The 26,194-nt window shown below is 45.6% G+C and overlaps 2 protein-coding genes across 4 annotated transcripts in view; one reads left to right on the forward strand and one right to left on the reverse strand.

The window, feature by feature from the left end:
* TOGARAM1 (TOG array regulator of axonemal microtubules 1) overlaps nt 1–9,604 on the reverse strand; it is a 30,818-nt gene extending 21,214 nt beyond the window's left edge. For all 3 annotated transcript variants that reach the window (XM_068416550.1, XM_068416549.1, XM_068416548.1), the window contains exons 1-3: nt 8,483–9,604; nt 2,559–2,715; nt 1,133–1,267 (exon numbers count right to left, since the gene is read on the reverse strand). In XM_068416550.1, the coding sequence (XP_068272651.1) occupies nt 1,133–1,267; nt 2,559–2,715; nt 8,483–9,562 (1,372 nt within the window). In that variant the 5' untranslated portion in view covers nt 9,563–9,604. The remainder of the gene's footprint in view (nt 1–1,132; nt 1,268–2,558; nt 2,716–8,482) is intronic.
* Nucleotides 9,605–10,431: 827 nt separating this feature from the next.
* On the forward strand, nt 10,432–23,986 carry KLHL28 (kelch like family member 28). The gene is made up of 5 exons (XM_068416551.1): nt 10,432–10,496; nt 13,057–13,955; nt 16,230–16,673; nt 19,270–19,478; nt 20,087–23,986. Exons 2-5 carry the CDS (start codon nt 13,057–13,059, stop codon nt 20,248–20,250), a joined length of 1,716 nt encoding a protein of 571 aa, XP_068272652.1. The 5' UTR covers nt 10,432–10,496; the 3' UTR covers nt 20,251–23,986.
* The last annotated feature ends 2,208 nt before the right edge of the window (nt 23,987–26,194 follow it).

A 26,194-nucleotide genomic window follows, 5' to 3' on the forward strand; every position in this document is an offset into this window, starting at 1 on the left:
ACTACAGGAGAAAGGCTCGAGTAACAATAATATCTGGCACAAAAACTGACTGCAGAGAAATAAATCAGCAAGTATGGGCAAAGTACCCGGCAGCCTTCTGAAGACCAAGGCCAAGAGAAGAGAACATTGACTTTGTAGTTACAGAGGCAAAAAACAAAGAGGAAACTTCTCCCTTCTTTCCATAGGCATGAGAAAAAGACAGCATCTAGAGCCCTTAGGTGGCTAGAGGCAAACTGAGGAAATGAAGTTCCTGCATATCTTCCAAGCAGGCTGCCAGCTCTATCCCTTGTACAACACACCTGGACCCCTCAAAGCACCTCTGTCCCCAGACTGGGTATCACCACCACCATCTGGTCCTCCAGGCAGTGAGGTTATTCCTTCACTGAGTGTACATTTGGCATTTTCATTATTACTGTGTAATAAGACAGCATCATAGAAACACACGGGCATTCTTCTCTGATGAAGAGACAAGTTTCTGTGTGTTACGGGTCCTGGTTTGCCTCAGCCTCCAGCTCTAAGGTTAAGGTGAGCTCAGCCAAACCCCTAGCCTCACTTTTGAAACTCACAGCAAAGGCCACCTGACATGGCAGCGCCCTGGCTATCTGTCTGGTAAAAGCTGTACAGAGACCACCACAAACTAAAGCAACACTGTGAGAATGAAAAGCTTCACATGCACCAACACAGTGTCCCCGCAGCACACCGAGGACGCTTCCACCTGGCTGACATGCTCAGGAGAACGGAGCAGCCTGTGCCTCCTCCTGCAAGACACCTTGGCTGCCCCCCACACCTTAGAGGGGACCAAAAGAGGTGCGTTAACCAGTCCTGGAGGGCAAGGCTCCAACCTTGCTGGTAGGCAGGCTGGACTGAGCTGACCTATAACATTAACAGAACTCTAAAAATCAATTTTTCAAAAAAAAAGTTCAGATACTGAATGCTTTTTATACAGCACACTGACACAGCCAGATACCAACGGTGGGGGCTGCAAATTCACAACCACAAACAAAAAGCACTACACAGGAGGGAGGCACAAATACGTCTGAACAGAGACCGAACAACGTTTTAGTCATAGTTGTTGTTTCTCTAGGCAGCATAAACAGACATCTCCAAAGTAACATGCACTGAATCCACATACCTTTGTCTTGCTGACAGTTATTTAATCCTAAAAACTGTAAAGCAGAGTCCACACTACCACTCTTCCCCCGTGTCTGTGTGTATCCGGGTGTTTCACATTTCCCTGAAATCTGCAGCTGATGAGAGCCCATAGCACCTTTCAAAAGAACACCACAAACAACTAGATAAATACTTAACATATGGTATTCAACAAAAAACATACAAAAATATTTAATGGTGAATTAAGACTCTCTATCTAAATTCAGTGTAAAATATAGCTGCTTTCAAAGTATTTAATTAAAGAGTTTCTAAGCAACCTCATCATACTATTCATAGGCAGACAGTGGAAAAAATGTCTGGCTGTTCTTCCAGGGCACTTTTCCAACTGAGAATTGTGGGGAATCAAAAGAATAACCCAGAACAATCCCTTCTTTGAATACATGACAATAAAGGGAAGACAACATCTTAAAACCCCAAAACACAGTGGGTTTCTTTAGAGCGATGTCACTCACAGCGTAGCAGTGAGTAGAGTTGGCATGCCACACACATCAGGAATATAACCTACGGCCAAGGGACGAGAATAGATCAGGTCTGGATTTGCCCAGTCTTTTCACATGCCTTTTGGCTATTAAAATACAACTCACAGCCTACACTGCTGGTGTATATTAAGTGCAGCACTATACCTACAATCTTCTACAGACCTGGTTTGCAAAAGCGTGACATTTTTCACCCTTTAGAACAACCTTTAGAGCTCGCTCTCCAGAAAGCTTTCCACCCTAAGTGTTTATGCAAAGTAAAAAGAGAAAATATGCAAATCCACAATAGATATGCACTGATCTGCTCTCCTGAACAGCCTACCACACATAAATACGACCTTCCCAACGTGTTGCCTGGTTTCTGGTTTGGTATTTCACACCCTGCCGCCACTACCAGCTAACTCTTGACAGCACACTGTCCACAATAACAACTGCTGTTCTAGCCAACAACGTATTCCTGCTCAGAAGTCAGTGAACTTCTGCGTCTCCTTTTAATTTACTGCTTTATCTGCAGTCCATATGGTATTTTACAGCGTGAAAGAACGCTAGCTGAATTACTTTGTTGCTTTTCTACATGCTACTATTTCTTTTTGGTCTTGCTGTCTCCAAAAAAAGCTGATCTATAAACTCTCTTGGGTCCACCTAAACTAGTAAAAGTCTGTGTGTGTAGAGCAGGAAAACAGCAGTGGAAGCTTTGAGATGGCGTACGCTGCTCCAGGAGCACAATGGGACCTCAGCCGGAGGCGTAGCCCTGTGCCTAGCACTCAATTCTTCGTAGTAAAGGAAATAAATAACAAAACAAATAATCAGCAAATGATAAACAGTGCTCGTGAAGCGAAGAATTTATGCTCAGGTTCTTCTAAATCTATTTTGTAAACGGCAGATCAAACACTTTTCTGTGTTAATACTTACCGGCACAAACAGAAGAATGCTCAGAGTTAAAATCTACACTGTTTTGAAATAAATTCCTTGAAGCTCTTTTTCTACTAAAAAATAACTCATCACTGACTGGTACTCCTTGAGAAGGCCTTAACTTTGGAGAGTGAAGAAAATCATTGGATGTAGAGAACTGTAGGAAAAAGGAAAACAAAGAAACATTCATGTGTGTGAAATGAACGCACCCCCTTTCTGTACAAACAGAACTACCCACGGAACTGTGTCATCGGTGCCCAACGCAGCCCAGACCGGTCTCTCTTTACAATAAAGCTACACAAACCACTGTCAATACGTTTAAGACGACAGAATTGATGGAAAATAAAGGTTTTTCTTCCCTAGCGCTTAGACAAGGAAAAGCAAGAGCCATATCTTTCACCCACAGAAGCAAATGGATTCATCACGCATATACACACAGATAGAGCTTAACGAACAGAGAGAGCAAAAAGCAGAAAAGGTTTCTACCAAAAAAAGGAGACACCGAGAATCACAGAATCAATGAGGTTGGAAGAGCCCTCTGGGATCATCGAGCCCAACCATTGCCCTGACACCACCATGGCAACTAGACCAGGGCACTAAGTGCCATGGCCAGGCTTTTCTTAAACCCCTCCAGAGATGGTCACTCCACCACCTCCCTGGGCAGCCCCTTCCAATGGCTAATGACCCTTGCTGAGAAGAAATGCTTCCTAATGGCCAACCTGAACCTCCCCTGGCCAAGCTTGAGGCTGTGTCCTCTTGTCCTATCGCTGGTTGCCTGGGAGAATGTCCCCTCCCTGGCAGTGTTCGAGGCCAGGTTGGATGGGGCTTTCAGTGGAAGGTGTCCCTGCCCGTGGCAGGGGGTTGGAACTAGATGGTCTTTATGGTCCCTTCCAACCCAAACCGTTCTGTGATTCTGTGACTCTATGAATGGTGACAGTGGGCCAGAGCAGAAGGTGCCAGCTCCGGCCGTCCCAGGCTCCCACCTCGGCAGCAGCCCGTCTCGGGGAGCCGCGCAGCGGCAGGGTGCCAGGCGGGAGCTGCCCTGTGCATACAAACTGCCAAGACTTCCTCTGTTAATAAAAGGCAGTTGATTTTTAAATGCAAAACACTTTGATGAACGTTTTCTTTTCCCAGCTACTTGGAAGTTTAAGTATTTTAAGCAATAGAAAGCATCCTAGTTGGTTTCCAGCTCTCACTCTGATAGAGGGTCACACTATTCACACTGAAGGGAAAAAAATAAAGCAACAATCACACTAGTTGTCAATTTTAAAAAGTAAACATGAACATTTTGAATTATGTACATGAAGCTAAGTGTTTAAATAGCAGCTACTTGAGGTGTGGAAAAAAGCATGCTTCAGATTTAGTCTAAAAGCTGGATCTGGTCCTATCAGTAACAAGATCTGGTTAGTGTTAAAGGAAAAATCTGAATATAAATACTCAGCAAAGAAAAGATCACGCTTTAAATAAAGGTTTCTTGCTTTCTGATTTCATTAGTAAAATCAGTAATTTAAATAATTTCCAGGCTATATTAGCTCTGCTCTCCCCTTTCACAGTTGCCAGCCTACAGATGGGTATGAAACAAAGCCAGTCTCAAAGGACTTCAGAGGTTAGAGGAATGTTTCATCAATAGCCCAATTTAACATCACTGAGAGTTAGACAAACCCCTGGAGGTAACGTGCTTTATCTGCTTTGTATTTTTAGTACACATTAACTTACACATGTTTTACTTCACATCTTATCTGATCAGGAAAGTCTAGACATGGCCTTGGACAATCACTGTGTAATGTGACCCTAAAAATACTAGTAGAAAAAAAAAAAACCTTTAAACATTAAGCTAATTTCATGCATCCTTTCAGCCACAGAATGACTCCAAAAGTTAATTTTTAAGCAAATTCATTTCAAAGGAATGTCTGAATTAATAATTAATTTTTTGTGTTTACATGAACGAGGCGACTACTTAAACTTTATGCATGATTTACCTTACTGACAATAGTTAAGAGACACAGGGCTAACTTTCTTTCTCCCCCCGACTTTGATTGCTAAACACCCCAAGGAAAAGAGCTTATTTATACAGCTTGTGGCAACCTCTTTCGGTTAACAAGGAATGTCTTCAAGTACAGGAAACACCGATAAAGTTTATTCATCCCAGTGTGCCTTCAGTGAAAAGACAGTTCACCTACTCACATCAAAGATACATGCACGCCACGGGATAAAAGCAGCTTCGTGGCACGGATGTAACAGAACAAGCACCATCGAGAAGGCAGCAAATGCTGTACCAAAAGCCACAAAGACAGGTAAAAAGATGTCCCCTGCCCTGGAGAGCTTCACGGTCTGTTCAGACAGATGTAACAGCAGGATAAGACGAATGATCAGGGTGTGAAGACGGGGTAACAAAGTTGGCAACCGACAGCGATCAGATAAATATTTCAATACTTAAACCAGTGTGTTGTTTAAATCTCCATGGCACTAAGTGTGGGTCTAGCCAACAGGACTCAAAGTCTCGAAAGGAATTGATCTCACGCTAAATTAGGTCCTTGGCACAAAGACAGCTCTCTGGACTCTGCTGACTGCACAGACTAGTTCTCCATTGACGATGGGGCTGCTCAAGCAAGCACTGTGTAGGTAAAGTTAATCCCTACTCTCTTCCTCACGTATACACGACGATGAGCAGCAACTGCCTCACCAGCTAGTAAAACGCCTCCCTGATGTACTTTTTTAAACAAGGCTGTTCCTTTCCCTCACAGAGGGCAAAGATGCAGTAGCTACATTAAATCATGCCTTTGTCTTTCATGGGAGCACTGTTACAGCCAGACCTTATCTCTACTGATATCGAAGTAGAGCAGAATCACTGGAAGCTGAAAAACTGAGCGCCACCACTACATGAGTGACAAACAAGTGCCACCAGCACCAGTTAAACAACTGCTACTGGAGAGAGAGAAGCATGATGGTTACAGCAGCGTAAGCAGACCGGATTGGTATGAGAGTGTACAGAGACACAAAGCTACTCCTTGAGCCAGGTTCAACTTACACTCACCTTAATACGCCTTGAAAGAGCCTGGCAGGCAGGCAGCTGTTAATGCACAGCAATTTTTAAAACCACAGCTCCCAGAAGGCAGTTGAAGAGTAATTGTAAAACCTTACATCTGCCAGTAGTACATTCTCCTTAACTGCCCACTGGCAAAGGAACAGCCTGCATTTTCACATGGACTGAACCCAATTTTTCAAACCCTTCAGATCCCACACCTCAAAGTTATTGATCTGCTTTCTACCAACTTAAATATGCAAGAAACCAACATAAAATGGAAGTGAGAGGCAAACAGAGCAAGTCAGAAAGCAGAGGGAAGAGAGAGGAACAAACAGCATCTCCAGGAGGCACAGGATGTCTTAGAAGAACAGTCACTAGATGCAAAAATTTAGTTCTTGTTAAAAAGAAATAAATACAGTACATGACAAACAGGATTTTCTCCCTGTAGAAGTATTTTCATTATCAGAACGACTCTTTTACCGAATAAAGGCTGAGACTGTTCTAATTCTGCAAAAATAGATGGCACAAATAAAAGCTCTACATCTGTTCCCAAGCAGGAACAAAGCACAATATCTGGAGTAATACACAAGGACGTAAGAATAAAGATGATCACAAAAGAAAAATGTTAATTTAAACTTAAAGTATTTCCATGATGCTACATAATTGCAGAAGTCTTCCAAGGAGAAAAGAAGAAAACCTGCCATCCCACAAGGATTCAGTCACACAGATGAGTGCTGGGATGAAGAAGAGACAAGCCAAGTGGCTGTCAGATGCAGCAAGTCGCTCTGAAGGTCCTTCTATTTTTCCCTGCTGGGCTTTACACGTGGGAGGTAACTAACTCTCCTACATGAGAGCCTCCTGCAGCCTGCTGATGATCTGCCCACCTTGGAGAGTAACATTATAAACAAAACCAAAGCCCCACATACGCACACCCAGCACTCCAGGTGCCCGGCAGTTAGGTTGGATTTCATCCCAATACTATGAGGTGGGATTTACACCAATGAAGTTCATACTACACATATAAAAATACAAGTAGTCTAAAAAATTTTTGTCATATTACTATCAAGGATGTTCCCTAGTAAACAGAGTACCTCATTACAGCTGAGCTGAAGCCATGAATATGTAGCTACTTCCCTGGGTCAAATTTAAGTTCACACCATTTCTAAATGCACTTTACATAAGCAACAAAACAGAAACCATAAATTAATTGCTCTCCCTCCCTCTCTCCAGTGTCAGAAACTTTGGGCACTCCTCCCAGTTTACAAGGGTAAAAACAACCACATGTACAAAAAGGTTAGAAAAAAGAAAGAAAAAAAAAAAAGAGAACCATTTCCACAGCACCTAAGTGTGACCTCAGAGAGGGCTGTCTCAGGCAGAGGACATTCCACCACTCCAAGCAACAGCCAGGCTTTGGTGCATGTCTTGGCTTGCTTTTTATTCACAGCCTACAGAAAACACAAACCCAGCCAGCAGCAGACAAAAGCAGCACAGAACTCAGCCCAATTGGCCTAGAAAATGCTGGCAATTAACCATTATTTCTACAAGTTGTGTTAGTTAATACTGAAAGGCTGTTTCAAAAAGAAAAATCTTCTTGCTCTAGAGGTGTTTCCTACACAACTTGTTGTCCAGACCCTGTTTGCTTTGCAGAAAACCCAAGGGAACTTAGTTGCCTGATTCATCAATTCAAAGATACAGATCTCTTGAGAAGTCTGAATAAAGGTAATACACACACCAACGAAGGACAGGAGCACGTGTGCACACAAGTATATTAACTTCAAGGTTTTTACACTACAATAACGTTAACTCACTTTTATTTTTATTAGGAGACTTTATTAGAAGTCAGCCTTCACAAAGCGGCACTGCTCGTGATCTCATCCAGCACTGGAACAAGTTACTAAGCAACTAACAATTAAATTCTGAATATGTAAACATGGTAGTGAAGAAGTCTATTCTATACAACTTTTGCCCTTCTAAAAAGATCTGCTCGCTTAAACTCACTCACTGGAGATCAAGTTATGAGAAATTAAACCCATCCAGTTAAAAAAAAAAAACAACCAACCACCCACACAACAGAAAACCCACCACACCCAGACAGCCACCCCCAGGTCTTAAACCTGGGGTGGTTTAAGATGGTTTAAACCTGGATGGTATCCAAAATAGATGTCACCAAAAAGAACTGCTGCCAGCATAAAAGGGACACAATTTTTCGAAGGTCCCTTCCCTCCACAGCTGCCAACGTGGTCAGCAAGTGGTAAAATCAAAACTCAGCTGAACCAGAATTGCTATTTCAGCCTGACCTACATTTTTCCTAGTCAAATCAGACTGAGGAACCAGAGCTACACAGATATTCGGCAACCCCCAGGTTTTATCACAGGTCAGCACACTGCCAAAAAGCGCTGGCTCAGCCACACTCCAGAGCTCTGCCTTCGAAGCCTGAGCTGAAGCAATTCGTCAGTTTTCCTCCAAACAGCTTTTGTGTTTAGGAAACTCTCCGCAGTCAGTCAGGTACTCTCAAACGCAAATATACACACAGAAGCCCTGAAGTAGTTTCCCCCCTCTCATACTCATTCCCTGGGTTTTAGCTGGCTATTGTCAGAGACAGGGCACTAGCGTGGGACATAAGAAGTGCCTCATGGAATCCAGCTAACTTCAAAAAAAGATTTTTTTTTTTTGTAAATGACAAGTTGTCTGGCTCCTACTAGTGTTAAATCTGACATAAGGAGTTCCCAAATTTGCCTTCACAAATCCATGTACATAGAGAGATCCTTCCACATCAAATATTAGCAGTGTTGGCCATACCTCGCAAACACGTGTCATTTAACGAGCCTTCAACAACTTTCAAATCTCCCTCTGGAACACGCCTTAGAATAAACAAGCCCGGTGAGCTCCACGTACATACCTGCTCCACACCTTTTGTGAAAGGCATCTTGACTCCTGAACCACCTTCCCCGTCTCCAGCATGCTCAGTTTCCCAGGGCAGTTTGTTTTTTCCTTTAGCCGCACTCAAGACCCTTCTTGGACTTATTCCTTGATCGCCGAGTGAGCTGGAGTTCTGCAGAGCATCGTCCCTTGCGTGATACCCACAGTAACTGTGTGCGCTCTGAGTCCTGTTGCCCATCAGCAACCAGTCTGTATCTGCTCCAGGGGGTAAACAGGATACCCTGTTATGTCCAGACGACGGCAAGGGCACGGCATACTCTACAAACCCTTGGTCAACCAGCTTCGGCAAGGTCTTCCTGGCCAGCCTGGCCTGCACGGCGTGCATCACCCCATCGCCGTTGTCCTCCAGTTCCACAGCATCTACTGCCTTGAAGAGGAGGGTGGTTTTGCCGGGGCCCATGGAAGAGGCCAGCGCAGCAAACGCTTCCATGGCAGCGTGCCGGACCCTGCACTTGCTGTCCACCAGTGCTGGAGCCAGCCCAAATGCCAGCTTGGTCAAGTCCAGCTCCTCACTAGGGTACGTGAGGAGGGCCACGATGCAGATGTTGACCACCTCCTCGCGGACTTTGGAGTTCTTGTGCTTCAGGTACTCCTGCTGCAGCAGCAGGGCCAGCACCTGCTGAGGACCCGCCGCCCTCATGAGCCACAGGAAGAGGCGGTTGTACTCCTGCCGGATGGCCAGCTTGTTGTCCCCCAGGACTTTAGCAGCAGCAGAGACCAGCGGTGCCAGGAAGGGCTGGACCTGGTCGCCAAGGCGCAGGGCCAGCAGATGTAACACCTCCAACGCCCCGAGCACCACCTTGAAGTTGGAGTCATCGAGGAGGGTGCAGAGGAAGCCGATGAGCCCCAGGAGGCCGAGGGCAGGCGTGGCAGTCACTGCGGCCTGGCTGGCACCTCCAACCACCCTCTTCAGCTCCTCCACGGCCTGCGTGCGGTTCTTGTAGTCCTCCTGGTCCAGCAGCCGGGCGTGCAGCTCCGGCGGCAACAGCCCGAACTTCAGGCCGGTGCTGCCGGGCTGGGCGGGGAGCGGCGGCGTCATGCCCTCGCCGACCAGCCGGCCCTCCAGCAGCCGCTGCCAGCCGGCGGGCGGGCACGGCTCGGCGCCGGGCTCCTCCTCCCGCTGCCCGGCGGGCCCGGGGCCGCCCAGCTGCCAGGCCAGGCTGCGGGAGAACTCACCGGGGCCGCGGCGAGCGGCGGGCGGCAGCGTCAGGGCGCGCAGGGAAGCGGCAGCAGGCGGGGGGCGGCCGGGCCCACGGCGCCGCCCGCGCAGGTCCTCTCCGCGCAGCGCCGGCCGCGGCCCCCACGGCAGCTCCGCGGCGGCGGTATCCCCGTCTCCCGCCGGCTGCCCGCCGCGCTCGGGGCTGAGGCACGGCGGGAGCCGCGTCCCGCCTCCGCCACCCCGCGTCCCGCCCGGCGCCCCGCGCCCGGGGCCCGCCGGCTCCTCCATGGCGCGGGCGGGCGGCGGCGGCGCGAAAGCCGCGGCCATGGGCGGTGCAGGACGGAGCCGCCCCCGCCCCGGCAACGCCGCGCGTCACAACACCGCCGTCGCCAGGGGCCGGCCCGCACCGCGCCTGCGCGGCACCGCCCACGGCGCGGCGAGCGGGGGGGGGCTGGCACACGCCTCGCCCCCCACCCCACGCCCCCCCCGGCGCTGCGGAGCGCGGGTGCGCCGCCGCAGAAGCCGAGAGCTGCGGGGCGGGAGCAGGCCGTGCCGGGGCTGCGCCGCCGTGCGCCGGTGAAGCGGAATCGTCTCCTCCCCCCCGCATGGCGTGGGGAGTGGCACCGCCCGGGCCCGGGGGGTTGTGGGTACGCGGCACTTCCCCGCCGCTGATTGGTAGAGGGCGCGGCGCGGGGCGGTGGCGTCCGGAAGTGACGCGTGCCGCTGCCGGGCGGTGCCGTGCGAGCGGAGACAAGCGAGGCGGCGGCTACAGCGGGCCGGGCCTGGCCGGGGCCTGCGCCACTCCCGCCCTCAGGTGAGCCCGCCCCGCCCGCCGCAGCGGGCACCGCGACGAGCGGCTCGGTCCGCTCTGGCTGGGCCGCCTCGGTGCCGGTGGCGTTTCCGCGCCCGTTTGCAGCGCGGCGGGGACTGCTGGTTCCCGGCTCTGTCTGTGGAGTGCGGGGGGAGGGAGCGGCGCCGTGTTGTGGGGTGGGAGCGGTCTCACGTACTCGGCCGGGGGGCGGCCGCCCACCCCGGGACGACGCTCGTGTAAGCGGAGCGGTGGCGTGAGGGTGTCAGCACCGTCCCGGCGCTCCCGGAGCTACCGGGGGTGACCGGGGATCCCCGTCCCACGGGCCCCCCAGGGACCGCCCGTGGGGCAGGGCGGGAGTCGCCCTGCGCTGTTTTCAGCCGTGCGAGCATCCGCGGGGCGCTTTGCCTCTGCCCCGGCACAGACCGGGCTGCGGCTCGCACCGGCGCTGCGCGCAGCACCGCGGAGAGCACACGGTTCCACCGGCAGGGCAGGTTCTGCTCGCAGGTTATTTTTTTCCACTTTTTTTGGCATGCAGCAGGGTTTTTTGGTGATGTGTCGGGTTAGAACCAAAGTTAGCTCGGCACTCGGGGCGGGTGCTGTTGAGGTTTTACGCTCTCTAGTGAGTGGCGAGCATTACCATGCAGGAGGTATGCGAGATACAACAGTAGGCATCTCTACAAGCTGGTACAAAAAGTTGTATTTCTGCAGAACAACTTCAATGTAGTTATTTTTAACTGTTTTTACAGGTTTTGCATCTGAACTGTAATGATTTATTTTTCCTTCCATGTGGTGTTATCCTGTGGTTTATGATTTCTGTGTATATATACAATCAGGTTACGAACTAGGCACAAACACAAAAGGAAAAGAAAGTGGTTTAGCTGCTGAACAGGTCTTTTTTTTTCCATATAATTTGTCCTGCAAAAATGTCGTTATATGGGAAATGTTGTTGTATGAAATCTTGACTTTTGCAGATATGCTTAAAATACTTTCTTTTAGCTATGCTTTTTTTTCCAGTATAGGGTTGTAGTAGGAGAAGGATGAGCTTACCTACCTTTTAATGGGTAAGGGGGTTTGTATCCCTAGCTGTCAGCCTTCACTTCTCTGTCAGTGCCATTATGTTCTGTATTTAAATGCTGGCAATTAATTTTATTCTTTCAGATTAGGCTCTTTGTAAGTGGGCTCACTGCAAAATAGATGTCAGTTAGGGAGCTGTAAAAATGATGAACTTCTTAATAATGAGGTAAAAGAATTGAGATCTTGAAGTTTGTGTAGTCATTTAGCAAATCAAAATTAAATCAGCTTTTCAGTTCAGCAATTGGATGGTTGCAGAACAATAGTTGTTTCCTCCTGGTCCAGGATCCTGACACGTTCATACCCTCCACCCTCTTACCGGTATAATAATTCAGTCTGAATAAAGAACTGCAGAACTGCTTCTCCAGCAGGTACTGGTGGGCAGCACCGTTTGAATTTTAATGATACTGAAATTAGAGCAGGTATCACAGTGCCTTCGAGTGTCACGGCGCAAACTAAAACTTTTTGAAAGGAGCGTTTGGGGGGTTTGTGGAGCTGTGGGTAGGAGCAAGGATCCTTCTCTCTGCCCTTACTAGAGGTGTTAGGGAGTGTGGGTAGCTGCCAGTGCCCTGAGGACATGGAGATGGTGACAGACACCAGGACGGTCAGCCTGTCCACCTGGGACCCGCTCCCTCGCCCACCCTGGGAAGCACCTCGCCAGCTCCCACCCCTGGCCTCGTGGTGTCGGAGGCAGGCCCAGCTCCCGGTCTTCCCCAGGTCTGCTCTCTCCAGAGGGACAGGCCATGTCCACTGGGGATTTTCTCTCACGGTGGAAGCTCCTCGGTGAGGTGAGGCAAGGCTCTTCCCCTTCTCCTGTGCTGCTCTGCCTGTTCAGGGGACAGTAACCTCTGCTCCAGCACCCCTTTTCCTGCAGCTCAGGGGCCCACTGGCTCTGGGGTTTTTTGCCCCTTTGTGCAGAGAGAGGGACTGTGCTGTTTGGGTGAGGAAGGGGGAACGGAGAGCTGGTCCCTGCTGACTGGTGGGCCCTGCCCGCAGCCCTGGTCGGGGTGGAAGCACAGCAGGGCTTGGCCCCACAGCAGGCCGCAAGGCGAGTAGCAGAAAGTAGTTTAAGAACTTCTAAAACTTTGTTTTAAATAAGCTAGTTCTATTCTTTATTTATCAGCATTTATTTTTATGTCGGTCACTGTTCAGTTCTTTCAAATATCTGATGTAGAATCCTGTCATGTGCTCCAGATAATAAGCATTTTGGTCCAGAACAAAAAAAAAGGGTGGGGTTTTTTTTTTCAAAGTCAAAATTTAATATAACATACACTATTAGTAAACATTTGATTGTCCTGAATTTAACTTGCATGAAAAAGTATAGCGCGTAAGGATGGAAAAAGTAAATTGGAAAGTACTAAACCTATTTAGGATAAAAGCAAGAATGGAAGAATGTTTTTTAAATGTTATGTATGGCATGTCTAGTAACATGAGTAACGAAGCTGTCGAAACGAAGCCCTGAGTAACGCGTTAAAAATTCTGTCTGTCACAGATGGACCGGTCGTCTCCAACCTACATGCTTGCCAACTTAACCCACTTGCATTCTGAGCAGCTCCTGCAAGGCCTCAACCTCCTTCGCCAGCACCACCAGCTCTGCGACATCGTCCTTCGAGTTGGCGATGTCAAGATCCACGCCCACAAAGTGGTGCTTGCCAGCATCAGCCCCTACTTCAAAGCCATGTTCACTGGGAACCTTTCTGAGAAGGAGACCTCGGAGGTGGAGTTCCAGTGCGTGGACGAGGCAGCCCTGCAGGCCATCGTGGAGTACGCCTACACGGGGACTGTGTTCATCTCGCAAGACACCGTGGAGTCGCTTCTTCCAGCCGCGAATCTGCTCCAGATCAAACTGGTGGTGAAGGAGTGTTGTGCGTTTCTTGAAAGCCAGCTTGACTCTGGCAACTGCATCGGGATTTCTCGTTTTGCAGAGACCTACGGCTGCCACGACCTCTACTTGGCTGCTAACAAGTACATTTGTCAGAACTTTGAAGACGTGTGTCAGACGGAAGAATTTTTTGAGCTTACGCACTCTGAGTTGGATGAAATAGTTTCCAATGACTGCTTGAATGTTGTGACAGAAGAAACCGTGTTTTATGCACTCGAGTCCTGGATCAAATACGACGTGCAGGAGCGACAGAAGTACTTGGCACAGCTGCTACACTGCGTTCGGTTGCCGCTGCTGAGCGTTAAGTTTCTTACGAGGTTATACGAGGCAAACCACCTCATTCGTGATGACCACACCTGTAAACACCTGCTAAACGAGGCCCTAAAATACCACTTCATGCCTGAGCACAGACTTTCCCACCAGACCATGCTGATGACACGACCTCGCTGTGCTCCTAAAGTTCTGTGTGCTGTAGGAGGAAAAGCTGGGCTGTTTGCGTGCTTGGAAAGGTAAGTAGTAGTAAAGCTGTTGCAGGACTTGTGGTGTGGTGTTCGTGCGTGTTTGTTATCGCCCTGGGTGAGGATTAAGACAATCAGTGAAGAGCTGTGGTTTGCAGGACTGTGGTTGCTGCTTTCCTTCATAAGAACTCTTAAGTAAATTTTTCTTTTAACAAGGATGAGCACTGAATTCAAAATGCTTTTTGATTTCATGAGTAATGTTCAGTGTTATGGGATTTTGTTTGTGCCAAGCCAAATAGCTATAAAATCTTACCATTTTAATTCTGTTGATTGAGAACTTGGTTAATAAAAGTGGTTGATAAAGTTTTTATGCTACTTCCTTATCCTTTCACGTCTTTTCATTTTACATAATTTTCCCCTGATCTATTATTATTCCAGAGAATCAAATCATAAAATTTAACCTAATATGTGACAAATGCTTCCCGATAACTCAAAAGTCCTTGGAATTAAAATAGACTTAAAGAGAGAAGAGTGAAGAGGTAATGGTTAGCAGTGTCACTTTCTTGGTCATAATGTCATCACGACTTTAATCTCTGCTGTGAGCAGGTATCCATGTCTGTGCTGGCAGAAACAGGTAAGTGCCTGGCTCGCTTTACCCAGTTTTCAACATGAACCTCCTCTTTGGTTACTGGAGTACATCACTGAGGCTAATCATGTGAGGAAGGAATGTAATAGAGAGAAAAATAGCTTTGTTCCCCACACCAGTATGGTTGGGTTTACTTATATTAACATTCCCAGAACTGGTAGTTAAACTCTGTGTGGATCTGCATATATGTGCATACTTACACATACACATCCAGTGCTCTGATGTTGAACATACCCTTACCAGCTCAGTAAATGTTTTCTGTGTAAGGCAGACTGCCCCAACTGGTTCTACGGCTGAGTTCTGGGGTAGTATTTTACTCTGAGATACTTTTCTGTGACAGTTCCATGCTTGCATATATATATACCCACCCTTCAAAACCTGGGGAGATCTGTGTGTTCTTTCTCCCTGTGTTTAGAGATGTCGTCACAGCTATTGAAAATTAACTTTCCCAATAATAGGGATTGATAGTAAACTAGGTGTTGGGACTGGGAATTGTTGGGTTTATACATTTAAAAAATAAAGGGGCTTTGATGCTTAATAAGAAATCTGTTTCAGTGAATAAAGTTGTCCTCTGATATTCAGCTCTGTTCCTTTCACAGCTTCTTCAATGATTGTAATTACATACCAATGTAGTTTGGATTACTTTCTTCTTTTTTTTCTCTTTACTACTATTAACCATGTTTTAATGCATACAAAAATTTACTCTGCCTTAATTTATTATTCATATTAGTCTTTCGTAAACTGTTGTTTCAGTTAATACTTATGTTTAAACAATTGCTCTTGACATACAAAAAAAAAAGTCACAGATGGATTAAACAAATAATTCCTAGTGCAATTAAAATTGTGAAGTAGGAAACCTTAATTCCACTCTTCTTGTTCCACTTTTCATTTGTACTTGCAGGAAGGCTGGTTTTTCAGTTAGCTGCTACTTAATAATAACAAAATTACTTAGAATATATTTAGTGCTGCTCTTACCTAACTGGGCTGCTGCTGGCAAGAGCTTCTGGGTTCTTATTCAGTGGCTCTCAGCTCTCCAGTGGCTTCAGTTTCTTGTGTATTTCTTTGAACAGATCATATTTCCTGTGTACTAGATATTCTTTTAAATCATTCAAGTAATTTATTAACTAAACTATTTAGGTAGATTGACTAGGCTTTATATATGACAGGCTAGATCCACCATATTTTAACACTGAGTATGATTAAAAGAAAATGCAAATAACCAGTATTTTGAAAACGGATTTTTCAGATTGGTTTGTTCTACTTTGACATTTCATTTAAATTATAGTGTGCATATAAAATATGTATTTATAAAGCTACAAATTGTCCTTTCTAAATGTGTGTTTGTACATATAGATAGACATGTGCTTCCCCCTCTCTAATTCTCTGGTTTGCCTAGTTTGTACTTTCAAAATTCACCATTTCAGGTCTCAGACTCGGTGCCGTGGCTGCTTGCTGTGCTGCTGCATCACACCCTACGCTGTGAGGCCCTGGGTTTTTAACTCTTTAGAACAATAAACAGCATTTGGCTTCAGCTTACGTCTGGGCTATTGGAAGAAACAGCAAACGTCGGATGGGACATAGGAAACAATCTTAGGACTGTGTTCTTTGATGCTGATTTGCACATCTCAAAGCTTCAGAAAGTTGGGTTTGCTCACATAACCTTTCTTTTTCTGTTCCAGTGTTGAGATGTATTTTCCCCAGAACGACTCCTGGATAGGCCTGGCACCTCTGAGCATTCCCCGCTATGAGTTTGGAATCTCTGTGCTAGACCAGAAAATCTACGTTGTAGGAGGGATTGCAACCCACGTGTGTCAAGGCATCAGTTACCGAAAGCATGAGAACTCAGTGGAGTGCTGGGACCCTGACACGAACACTTGGACGTCTCTGGAGAGGATGTTTGAGAGCCGCAGTACTCTGGGAGTGGTGGTTCTGGCGGGAGAGCTCTACGCCTTGGGTGGCTACGATGGGCAGTCCTATTTGCGGACTGTGGAGAAATACATCCCTAAAGTGAAGGAGTGGCAGCTGGTGGCCCCCATGAACAAAACGAGGAGCTGTTTTGCTGCAGCTGTCTTGGACGGGATGATATATGCCATCGGTGGGTACGGGCCTGCCCACATGAACAGGTACGTGCCTTGGTTGTGTGTAGCTCCATGTCGTAAGCTGGAAGTCAGCACTGTGAAGCTTCTGTTCCGCAGCCAATTAAAAATGATTCTAAGAGAGACTGGTAATCCACAGTGGGCCTCGTTAATCCTTGTTCTGCACTACCAGTCTGATAATTCAACTGGGAAATCTTTATTTTAACTTAGTAGTCCAGCTGAGAGCTGGTTTGTTTGGGGTTTATTTTTATTTTAATCCTTAAGAAGGGGGAATGGTAAAGACAAAGACATGTATCCACATTACTAAGCAAAGTGGTGCAAGACACCTGACCTTGTAGCCACCCAAGCTGGCTAACTCAGCAGATCAGTATTGTGAGGGCTTATTTGCTCAGGCCCCGAGGTAGTGTGCTTGTGTGGAGTCACCATCTCTGGAGGGGTTGAAGAAAAGCCTGGACATGGCACTTAGTGCCCTGGTCTAGTTGCCATGGTGGTGTCAGGGCAACGGTTGGACTCGATGATCCCTGAGATCTCTTCCAACCTGATTGATTCTGTGACTCTGTGTGTGTCTGTGTCGTAGTGCTGCACCGCAGGTACTGAGCTCTCGGGAGAGGCTTGCTCAGCACTCTGTGAATCCGTGTACCTCAAGCCTGCAGAACATTAGGATGTGTGGTTAACTTTAACGTTGAAAACTCTGATTTGAAATTAATAGGATTTTTCACGTGCTTAATACACACAAAATAAATATATGCCTCAGGTGGAATCTTAAAGTTCAGGATGGTGCTTACTGGTCTGGCTCCTGAGTAGAAGTGGGCTTGCTTCAGACTGTGTGTTCACAAGGAGGTTTCCTGGTACCAGCGTGCTCTTCAGTGGTTCTGTTCCACATCGCTCCGCACGGATGGACAGGGGCATTTAGTTATGCAAAGAAATCATTTGTACTCTCTTCCTTCATTACAACGGGAACAAATCAGCCATATGTCCCTCCAGGAAGCAAATTAATAAGCTACAAGCCTAAATAGCTGAATAAAGAATGAAAATTAAAGCCTTGCTTGTAGGAAGCGATGCACTGATTGTTTAACAGCGTAGTATGACAACGTTGCACTAGTCATTAGTTGTACTTACTTGTTATACTTGATACGTTTTTATATAAAACAGTTTGTGAAGCAAAGGATTAGTTCCCAAATAGGAAAGGATAGCTTAGTAGTTTTCATTTGGAAAATGCAAACAATTTTTTCACATTACTAAAATAAAACCAGCAATAACTTAAACTGTTTGGTATGGTTGCGACAGGATTTTAGGAAACTTAATGTGACATTAGAATAATTTCTTATATTTTAAATTATGAACTGTAATAGCAGTTGAAATACTTAATAGACAAGCAAACTATCTGTGAAAGTTGTCAGTTGACTCGAGGATTTCTTCACGTGGGAATTTGACCCGGAAGGGTTAAGCTGCGCTGTTGTCCTGCGTGGTCACTCTTAGCTCCGTGCCATCTTTGTACCACACAAGGGAATGGCTTGTCAGGCTGGTCCCTGTAAAGGGAAAGCTCTTAACAACATTAAAATTCTGCAGCAGCCTCACTCCTTGTACGACATCTTCTCTTCCTCGGTCAGAAAGGAATTGCCAGCAGCTCCTGTGGAGCTACTGGAATCTTGTATTTCTTGTGTTTCATTATTTGCCTTTTAAAATTTAATTTGCTTCTTATTGAATAACTTTGGTTTTATTAATTATTCAAGGGTGCGAGTAATATGCCATGCGATATAGTCACTAGACTCGTACAGGCTCTAGCATTAAAGGAAAGCTGACTGCTGTGTAATTAAGCACCTTTTCTCCAGCTCCGTAGTGCTGCTGATTTTTCTCTTCCCCTCTTTCCTGCCTCCTCGTGCTACTGCAGCTACACTTTGAACAGGGAATGGCTACACACCATGAGCGTGTTAATGACTCTGACCATCTGTACAGCTCCAGTGATTAAAAAAATTAAAATAATGATGATGATAATTCATTTCTGTTTTATCCTGAAGGCCTCTTCTGTCCTTAGTGTTTTGATCAGCAACCTCTTTACTGCTTTTCCCGAGGGAGGTGCTCTCCACACTTTTCTCCTCTCTGTCTGTTATTTTCAGGCAAGCCTCAAGGAAGTTTTTGATTTGCTGTGCTCCCCAAATAGATACAATTCAGGTCTGCGTTGTGTTCAGTTTTTAATGAGTTGCCTTTTTTAGCAAGAGCAGCAGCCCTCCTTGAAAGAGCTTTCAGTTCTGAAGCTGGGTTTGAAAAATCCTCCTTTGTTTCAATATGTCACCTGAAGATCCAGGGTGGTGGCAGGAAGACATCAGAGAAGCGGCTGAGCTGCAGTCGCTGGGTCAGGATGAGATATGTTGAAGGGCACTGGGATGTGACCGATGCTTCTGAGGTGATAACGCTGGCTTTAGTTGCTCGTGTGCTACCATTGGGTGCTGCAAAACAACCCCACCACAGAGTTTTCCATCAGCTCGAGCCCTCTGTGTTGCGTTATTCCTGTGGGTGGCAATACTGGTGGGCAGAACTAGATGTGACAAATGCAGATTACCTGTGGAGTGAAATGCCCACGTCACTAAAATCGCAGCCTCACAAGTTGTTTTTGTGCTTGCAGCATGGAGCGTTACGATCCGAGTAAGAACTCGTGGGAGACGGTAGCTTCGATGGCTGACAAACGAATCAACTTTGGTGTCGGCGTCATGCTGGGCTTCATTTTTGTGGTAGGTGGGCACAACGGTGTGTCTCACTTGTCGAGCATCGAGAGATACGATCCTCATCAAAACCAGTGGACTGTGTGTCGACCCATGAAGGAGCCCAGGACAGGTAGGGGCGCACAGAACTCGGCAGTTACCTCCGATGTCCTTTCAGAAATAAACTGCCAGTTGACCTGACAGAAGCTGCTGTAAAGTTGTGGTGACTTCTCTGCAGAGCGTTGCACTTCATCTGTGAACAAAGATCACTTAATCAGCTCTGTGAAAGAAGATTTATTTCTCTATTTTAATTACAATCCAGTTTATTTTTATTAATACTCACTTATAACAAAAATAACGTGAAGTAATGTTTCTACTCTACCTCTATTTTTTCTTTACTTTTGAGCGAGTTTCAGCAATTCTGTGGTTACTGTTCTCCTGTATTTTATTTTATGTTGAGGCTCAGTCGTGCATCCTCACTTCTGTCTCCCTGACAAGGGGTGTTGGCACAGAAAAGCGTTGCTTTGTCATAGGAAAGGGTGTGAAAAGAGTCAAAAAAGGAGTGTAACACCTGAACAGAGAGGGACTCTTCATTTACACCCATTTTGTTTAACGACAGCCCAGAGGAGAGGCTGTAAGAACTTGTCTGTTCAGGCTGGGGGGAGGGTGTTCCACCTAGGAACAAAAATACTACTAATTTCCACACTTGGTGATCATGCAACTTTTTTTTCTTTCCCATAGGAGTGGGCGCAGCTGTGATTGATAACTACCTGTATGTGGTCGGAGGTCATTCGGGGTCATCCTACCTGAACACTGTACAGAAGTACGATCCCATCTCAGACACCTGGCTGGACTCTGCTGGGATGATGTACTGCCGGTGCAATTTTGGTTTGACTGCACTCTGATGGAAAGCAGGACTTCAGGGACCTGATGCAAAGGTGGAGCTTAATCTGCTTGAAAACAAACCTTGCTGGCAGAGACTGTAAACTGCATTCGCTGAAGGTGGAAAGCTGGAGGGATGTGGTGAAGCTGGGACTGAAATGAGGATTTGTTTTCTTCTGGTAATTGGCCTTTGTTATTTTGTGACGGGGCAGGAATGGAAGACTTATTACCAGCTGGGTTTAGATAGCATCCTCTTAACGGCAGTGGATTCTAGAGTACTCCACATGCCTGGGGTATGGTTAGAAAACTTCCTGTATATCCAACCCTCTCACTTCCTAGAGCTTTTCTCTCTCCCTCCTGCCTACTATGAACCATGAAGTTTACTGTGCTTGGAGTGAAAGATGTGTGAACGTGTTGTGTGACTGGCCAGTTTGCTGATAGTTGTCTGGTTGTGTCTTCACATTAAGAAAACGACAGTGCTTCATAATTTTTTTTATGAACAGTAACTAAAGGGCTGCCTTGTTTCTGTATCTCAAGGTTTGTAAATAATAAATGACATAGTATGTTGCCTGTACATTCTCCTTCGTTACCCGCTTACTGGTAGAAGGGCTGGGATGGTAATTAGTAACTAAAAGACATGTACAAGGCAAATATGTTGCCTCTTAATGAAATTTTTGCATCTGATGAAGAGAAATCACATTTTTAACTTCCCCTTATATTGTTGTCTTCTGGATAAATGAGTGCTAGGTTAAATGACTTAATCTTGCTGGTCTGCTGTGTGTTTTCAATTGTAATGCAAGGAAAAATCACAACAGTAGTGCATGGGAAGATGCCACAGCAGCATTCGTAGCATGATATAAAATAAATACCCCAAAACGGATCCGTCCCATCCTCCTCCCAAGCGCACTTGTGTACATATTCCGTATGACTTCCTTTTTTAAAAGAATGTATGATTGCTTTCTCAGAGTGTTCAGACATAAAAATGGTGCTAAATGTAGGGCTTAACATAAGGCTGCTACGATTCTAGCGCAGTATGCATAAAGCATGGTTGTTTGGATTGTTCTAGTGGGTTTGTTTCTTATTTGGTGATACATCCGTGCCTCTGAAAACTGTCAAGAATGACACAATGTGCTGAACGAGCTCTGTGTTTGTTACATTTTTTTTTTAGATCTACTTTTATTGTTCCTGTTCTCACAAATACAGAAAGAGGGAGTGACCAGTGAGATCCCATCCCGAGTTCTTTAGAGCTTTAACACAAGCCACAACGAATGAGAAGCTCGGGGTGTCGTTGCTCATCCCGAGTGTCTCCTGCGTTACGTGGCACTGAGGGTCTGTTCCTGGGACTAACCAGCATCTCAGGAAGTAGAACTTTGTGATAGCCCCAAACTTAGTGAAAATTTGGGCAGATAAATAGAAAGTGATGCTGTGGGTTATAACCATTATTTAAAATAGATGACTGAATAAATATGAATTTTAGCTAATTTAGAATGTTTTGGTTTGTCTTCTGATTTTCACTAGGAATCACGGTTACCTGGAATTTCAGGTTTGATGTGTGTACGTGTGTTGCCAGGCCTGGTACTGAAGATTTTTTTCTGCCTCCAGAGTTATGTTCCCCCTGTTTTAACATGCTAAATTAATGTTTGTTTCCCCTTGTTTTTCAAGCCCGTATAGTCTTATTTTTGAAGGTGCAATAATATTTGAAATAGTTGCTTTAAAAGCCATTTCTAAGTATGCTGAGGGGAGGTTTGGAGTGTACTTGAATTGTTGTAAGTTCCTGCAAAGCCGATGGCAGCCAGGCAAGCAGTGGTGTTCCTTGTTCTTCCATGTGCTAACGGCCAGATTTGAAACAGTGAAGGAGCTGAGAGCGTGTTCGCTAAGAAACATTATTCATAGATAACAGGTGTTTGCACAGGTTATAAAATCCTGCCCGTGTTCTTCAAATTTGGTAGAATTAAGCAGGATTTAAAAAGCAAATAAAATTAACAATTGCAGCGTTTTCAGTGCAGTTTGTTTGGCCCACTAAGGATTCCAGTTATATAGCAATAATAGCGTAATTAAACTGTTCCAGTGGATCTGTTGGTAGCACACGAGTAGCTCCACGGTTGTGTGTTTGTGTGCGGGGAGGGGAGCAGGTTTGGGGATGAAGGGAGGTGTTTCAACCTGTTGCCTTCTCGTTCTGCCCAGGTGAATGCACACGCTGAGTGTGTCCATGTGCTGTTTTACTCTCCAGTCTGTTTCGTGGAGGTGCCATCAATTATCATGTTTTCCAATATACACCAGAGACAGACACTTAAACTAATATGAAAAAGAAAAATTCCTAACTTCAGAGAAGTTTATGCCTCTTGTTGACAGGCTCTCCATGCGGTTCGGTGTATACCATACCTTTAAGAGTGTAACTGCAGTAGGATTCCAGGAATGAAGATGCTCATATACGTGTCCTGATGGGAAGGATTAGTAAACACTTTTCAGTTCATACAAAGCAGTGCAAGGCACAGAAATCGTTTTGTCTTCATCAGAATAAAAAAATCTGTAGGTTGGGGTGGTGGTGATGGTTATTCAATGTTTGTATAAACATCTTTCATGTATGGAAATCAAAGCACTTGAAATTGCAAAATGTTTTACTCTCTTTACGTAGGCAGTGGCAATGTCAGGTTAGGTCATGGAGATTGACCCCGTGTTGTGTAATGTGGGATTGCTGAATTTAAGAGCAGCATAAACAATGTTTTAGTGTGCAGGCTTGGTATGGAGAATGGGAAAAATACCTGATGGAATACGCTGCTGTGATTAGGTGAACTGTTCAGCTAGAAATGGATCGAACAGTGTTCCAGCCTAGGGGTCATGTCACTTAAACCATCTTCATCTTCTGCGTCGGGTGCTCGTTGTCCTGTAAGTGCTTGGTTAGAGGAAGATCGGACACAACAATCGGTTTAAATCTGCATTTAAAGAAGGATATTCTCATTGTAACGTCTGTCTTGCAGTTTAAAAATTAAGGTCTTTCAAATAAGATGTCATACAACTATAAATTATCATCCAGTTCTATTTCTTAATCACTCAAAATTATCTGTAAAGCACTTTAAAATGGGTGTGAGTTTATATGTGTACATAGAGTTCCTGAATTTCTGCTTTTTTTTTTTTTAAGCTATCCATCTGTAAGCTTCGCCACAGTCTCTCCTACTAGGAATGCCTTTCTTTTAGAAAGTCTAGTTGGAATTTCTCAAGGGACAAGAGTGTCATTGCACACAGTTAACTATTTCTGGGAGGTAGCGTGTCACTTTGTGAGTTTGCCATCTGTGAGTCCCCATTCACTATATGAAACAATGCAAAATGTCCAATCTTGCCTTAAATTCTTGATGTTTAACTGAAAACGCAAAGAACTGGATGATAATTCCTATTTTTTTGCCTTATGCGCTGTGCTGTATTTTAAACCCAAGGATAACTATAATTTTTAGCAGGATTTAATAATTGTACAGAGAATACCAAATCGTACTCGGACTTGACCAGAGTGCTTTGGTTGGGAGTATAAAATGATACATGTAGCTTTGTGTGCGTTAGTGTTTCTCTGTGTACACCTTTTTTAGCAGCAATGTTCTGGGTTTGTTATTGTTTACAGAAGTGGCATCTGAGTTCAGCAGGAAAATAACTGTAACCCGCGTTCTCGGTGTGTTTGCTCTTGTGATAACACTCTGTAAGTATTGTTGTAACTATCTCATTGAATGTGAAACAATTTAGTAAATAAACCTGGGGAAAAGCTTATTTTTACACTTTGCTTGGACGGTGAATATAAATATGCTGTAGCTTTAGTCTTCTGAGGTGTTAACGTCTTTGGGTCATTACTGAAAAGCAGCAACAGCTCCACGCTGCGAGGTGACAGCGGGAACAACCCCAGCAACCACATCACAGGGTCTTTACCCCGTTGGTATTAGAAGCTCCCGTGGAAGAGGGGTTTGGTCTGTGGCTTGGTGTTTCCCTTCTGTCCCTGCAGCCGTGAGTATCGCCTCCCTGATGAATCAGTAGCATCCGAAGAGCGCACGCACCCGCTCTGCCCTGCTTTCCATGGCAGAGGAGCCAGTACAAACCATTCTCTCCTGGTGAGGACCCAGCGTCACGGAGTGACTGCAGAGATGTGATCTGTCCAGGGCCAAAGAAAGGGCTTTGCAGCTAAATACTTCTAGTTTACTGTTAGCTCTTCACAACTGTGTTTTAAGTGGTGGTTTCACTGCAGGTGATGGTTTACATGAAGTAACAACAGGCACGCTCTCTGTTAGTGAAATGGAAATTTCAGGTTTGGCAATTCTCAGTGAAATTATTTGTTTGCTGGCTTCATCTAAATACAGGCAGAAATGGCTGGTTTTTTTACATAGTTGAGAGCAGGGATTGGTGTGCTGGACTCTCTCTTGCCCAAGGCTTCTGATTGCTGCTGTAGGAGATGCTGTTTACCACTGGTACTCAGCAAGACTGTCCATAAAACATGTGTAATCATGTGATCTGTGAGCTCCAGCTAAAAGACACTGCCTTTTATCATCTTAGTCATGCTGAAGCTGGCACACAAGGAAAATACTTAAGTGATTTTCTTGTGGGGCAGAAGATTTACTACATTAATAAAAAACTTTCAGGTAATATCCATCAAGGACTTAGTTTTAGCTTTCCCAAAGTATAAAGGTTGCTATTAGACATTGAGGTAGCAGATACTTCAAAACACATTTGACAGACAAGGCAGGTGAGGGTTTTTTCCAGTTTATTTTAGCATCAAGTTATCCATTTTAAAAAGAAATAAGATCATATCAGTCCGGGCTGCCTGATCTTTTTTTTTACCTAGATATTTCTTTAATTTACTGTTAATACACTTCCACAAGCTCCAGCACATACAGGATCAGAGTACTCTGATTTTAAGGCTTGGCATAAAAACGATTATTACACTGTAAAGTGAGACATGTCCAGTCATTTAAAGCGTCTTTCCATCGTCTTGAACTTTTGTCAGAATTAAAAATTGCAACGATGATGTCTTAATGACTCTGCAAAGTAGTTTTTAATAGCTGGAGAACTTAGCAGCTGCACAAACTGCAGGTCCCATGCCTGAATGTTTCTCAGCATTTCTGTAATTCTGAAATGCCTTTGGCAAGGGAGAAGAAGATGGAAACTGTTATACATAGTCCTCAGATCGTGTGTGAGCTGGACGCACGCGTTCATCTTCCCTGGACAGACAAAAGTGTTTCCAAACATTAATGTATCAGCTGCAAAAAAAATAGGAAATTGGCAAAACTGAAATAATTTCATTACATAATATACCTAAAAATACACATGTTCCTGTGACAATTTTGTTGTATTAAAAATAAGCAACATGGCAATGAGTTGCTCTCCTTTCTCAGACCATCTATCCAAACTGTTTCAGTGCTTCCATCATGCAGCCACTGAGGAAAACACAGAATCACAGGATGGTTTGGGGTGGAAGGGACCTTAAAGATCATCCAGTTCCAACCCCCCTGCCCCGGGCAGGGCCACATGTCCCTTCAGCAGACGGCAAATGTCCCAAACTGGCCCCCGAGAGCCGTGCCTGAGCAACAGGAGAGGGAGGGGAAGGGCAGCACCGTGGGGGTTCCTATGGCACGGCCAAGCCAAGGAGCAGAAGCGCTTGCCATAACCCATGGGCTGCCAAAAGGACCTGGGGGCCATCTGAAGCAGGGGACCAGGAACGGGACTGGTTGTCTTCTTAGGTGGTGCTGTTAGAAATTCAAGTCCTGTGCATTTGGAAGGAGAAAAATTATATTGCTTTCAGTGACGTTACTTGAGAGTGAGAGTTGAGTGCATGCTTCAGTGGTTTATTTAATTGAAGACAAAATTCAAATACCAATAGCTTGGAGCTGCAAACTTGGGTACATATTTTAGCCCCAAAACCTCCAGGCTGCGAGCAGCTGTTCGGCCCATCATAAATGTTAGGATGCAGCAGGTATCTCATTCCGATGTGGACCC

This window comes from Nyctibius grandis, chromosome 20, assembly GCF_013368605.1.
Source record: "Nyctibius grandis isolate bNycGra1 chromosome 20, bNycGra1.pri, whole genome shotgun sequence".
Taxonomy (NCBI): Eukaryota; Metazoa; Chordata; class Aves; order Nyctibiiformes; family Nyctibiidae; genus Nyctibius; species Nyctibius grandis.

Coding starts and splice junctions, on each gene's coding strand:
- KLHL28 (XM_068416551.1), top strand. CDS start 13,057: ATGGACCGGTCGTCTCCAACCTACATGCTTGCCAACTTAACCCACTTG. Junction 16,674..19,269: donor GGGCCTGCCCACATGAACAG/GTACGTGCCTTG, acceptor TTGTGCTTGCAG/CATGGAGCGTTACGATCCGA. Junction 19,479..20,086: donor CATGAAGGAGCCCAGGACAG/GTAGGGGCGCAC, acceptor TCTTTCCCATAG/GAGTGGGCGCAGCTGTGATT.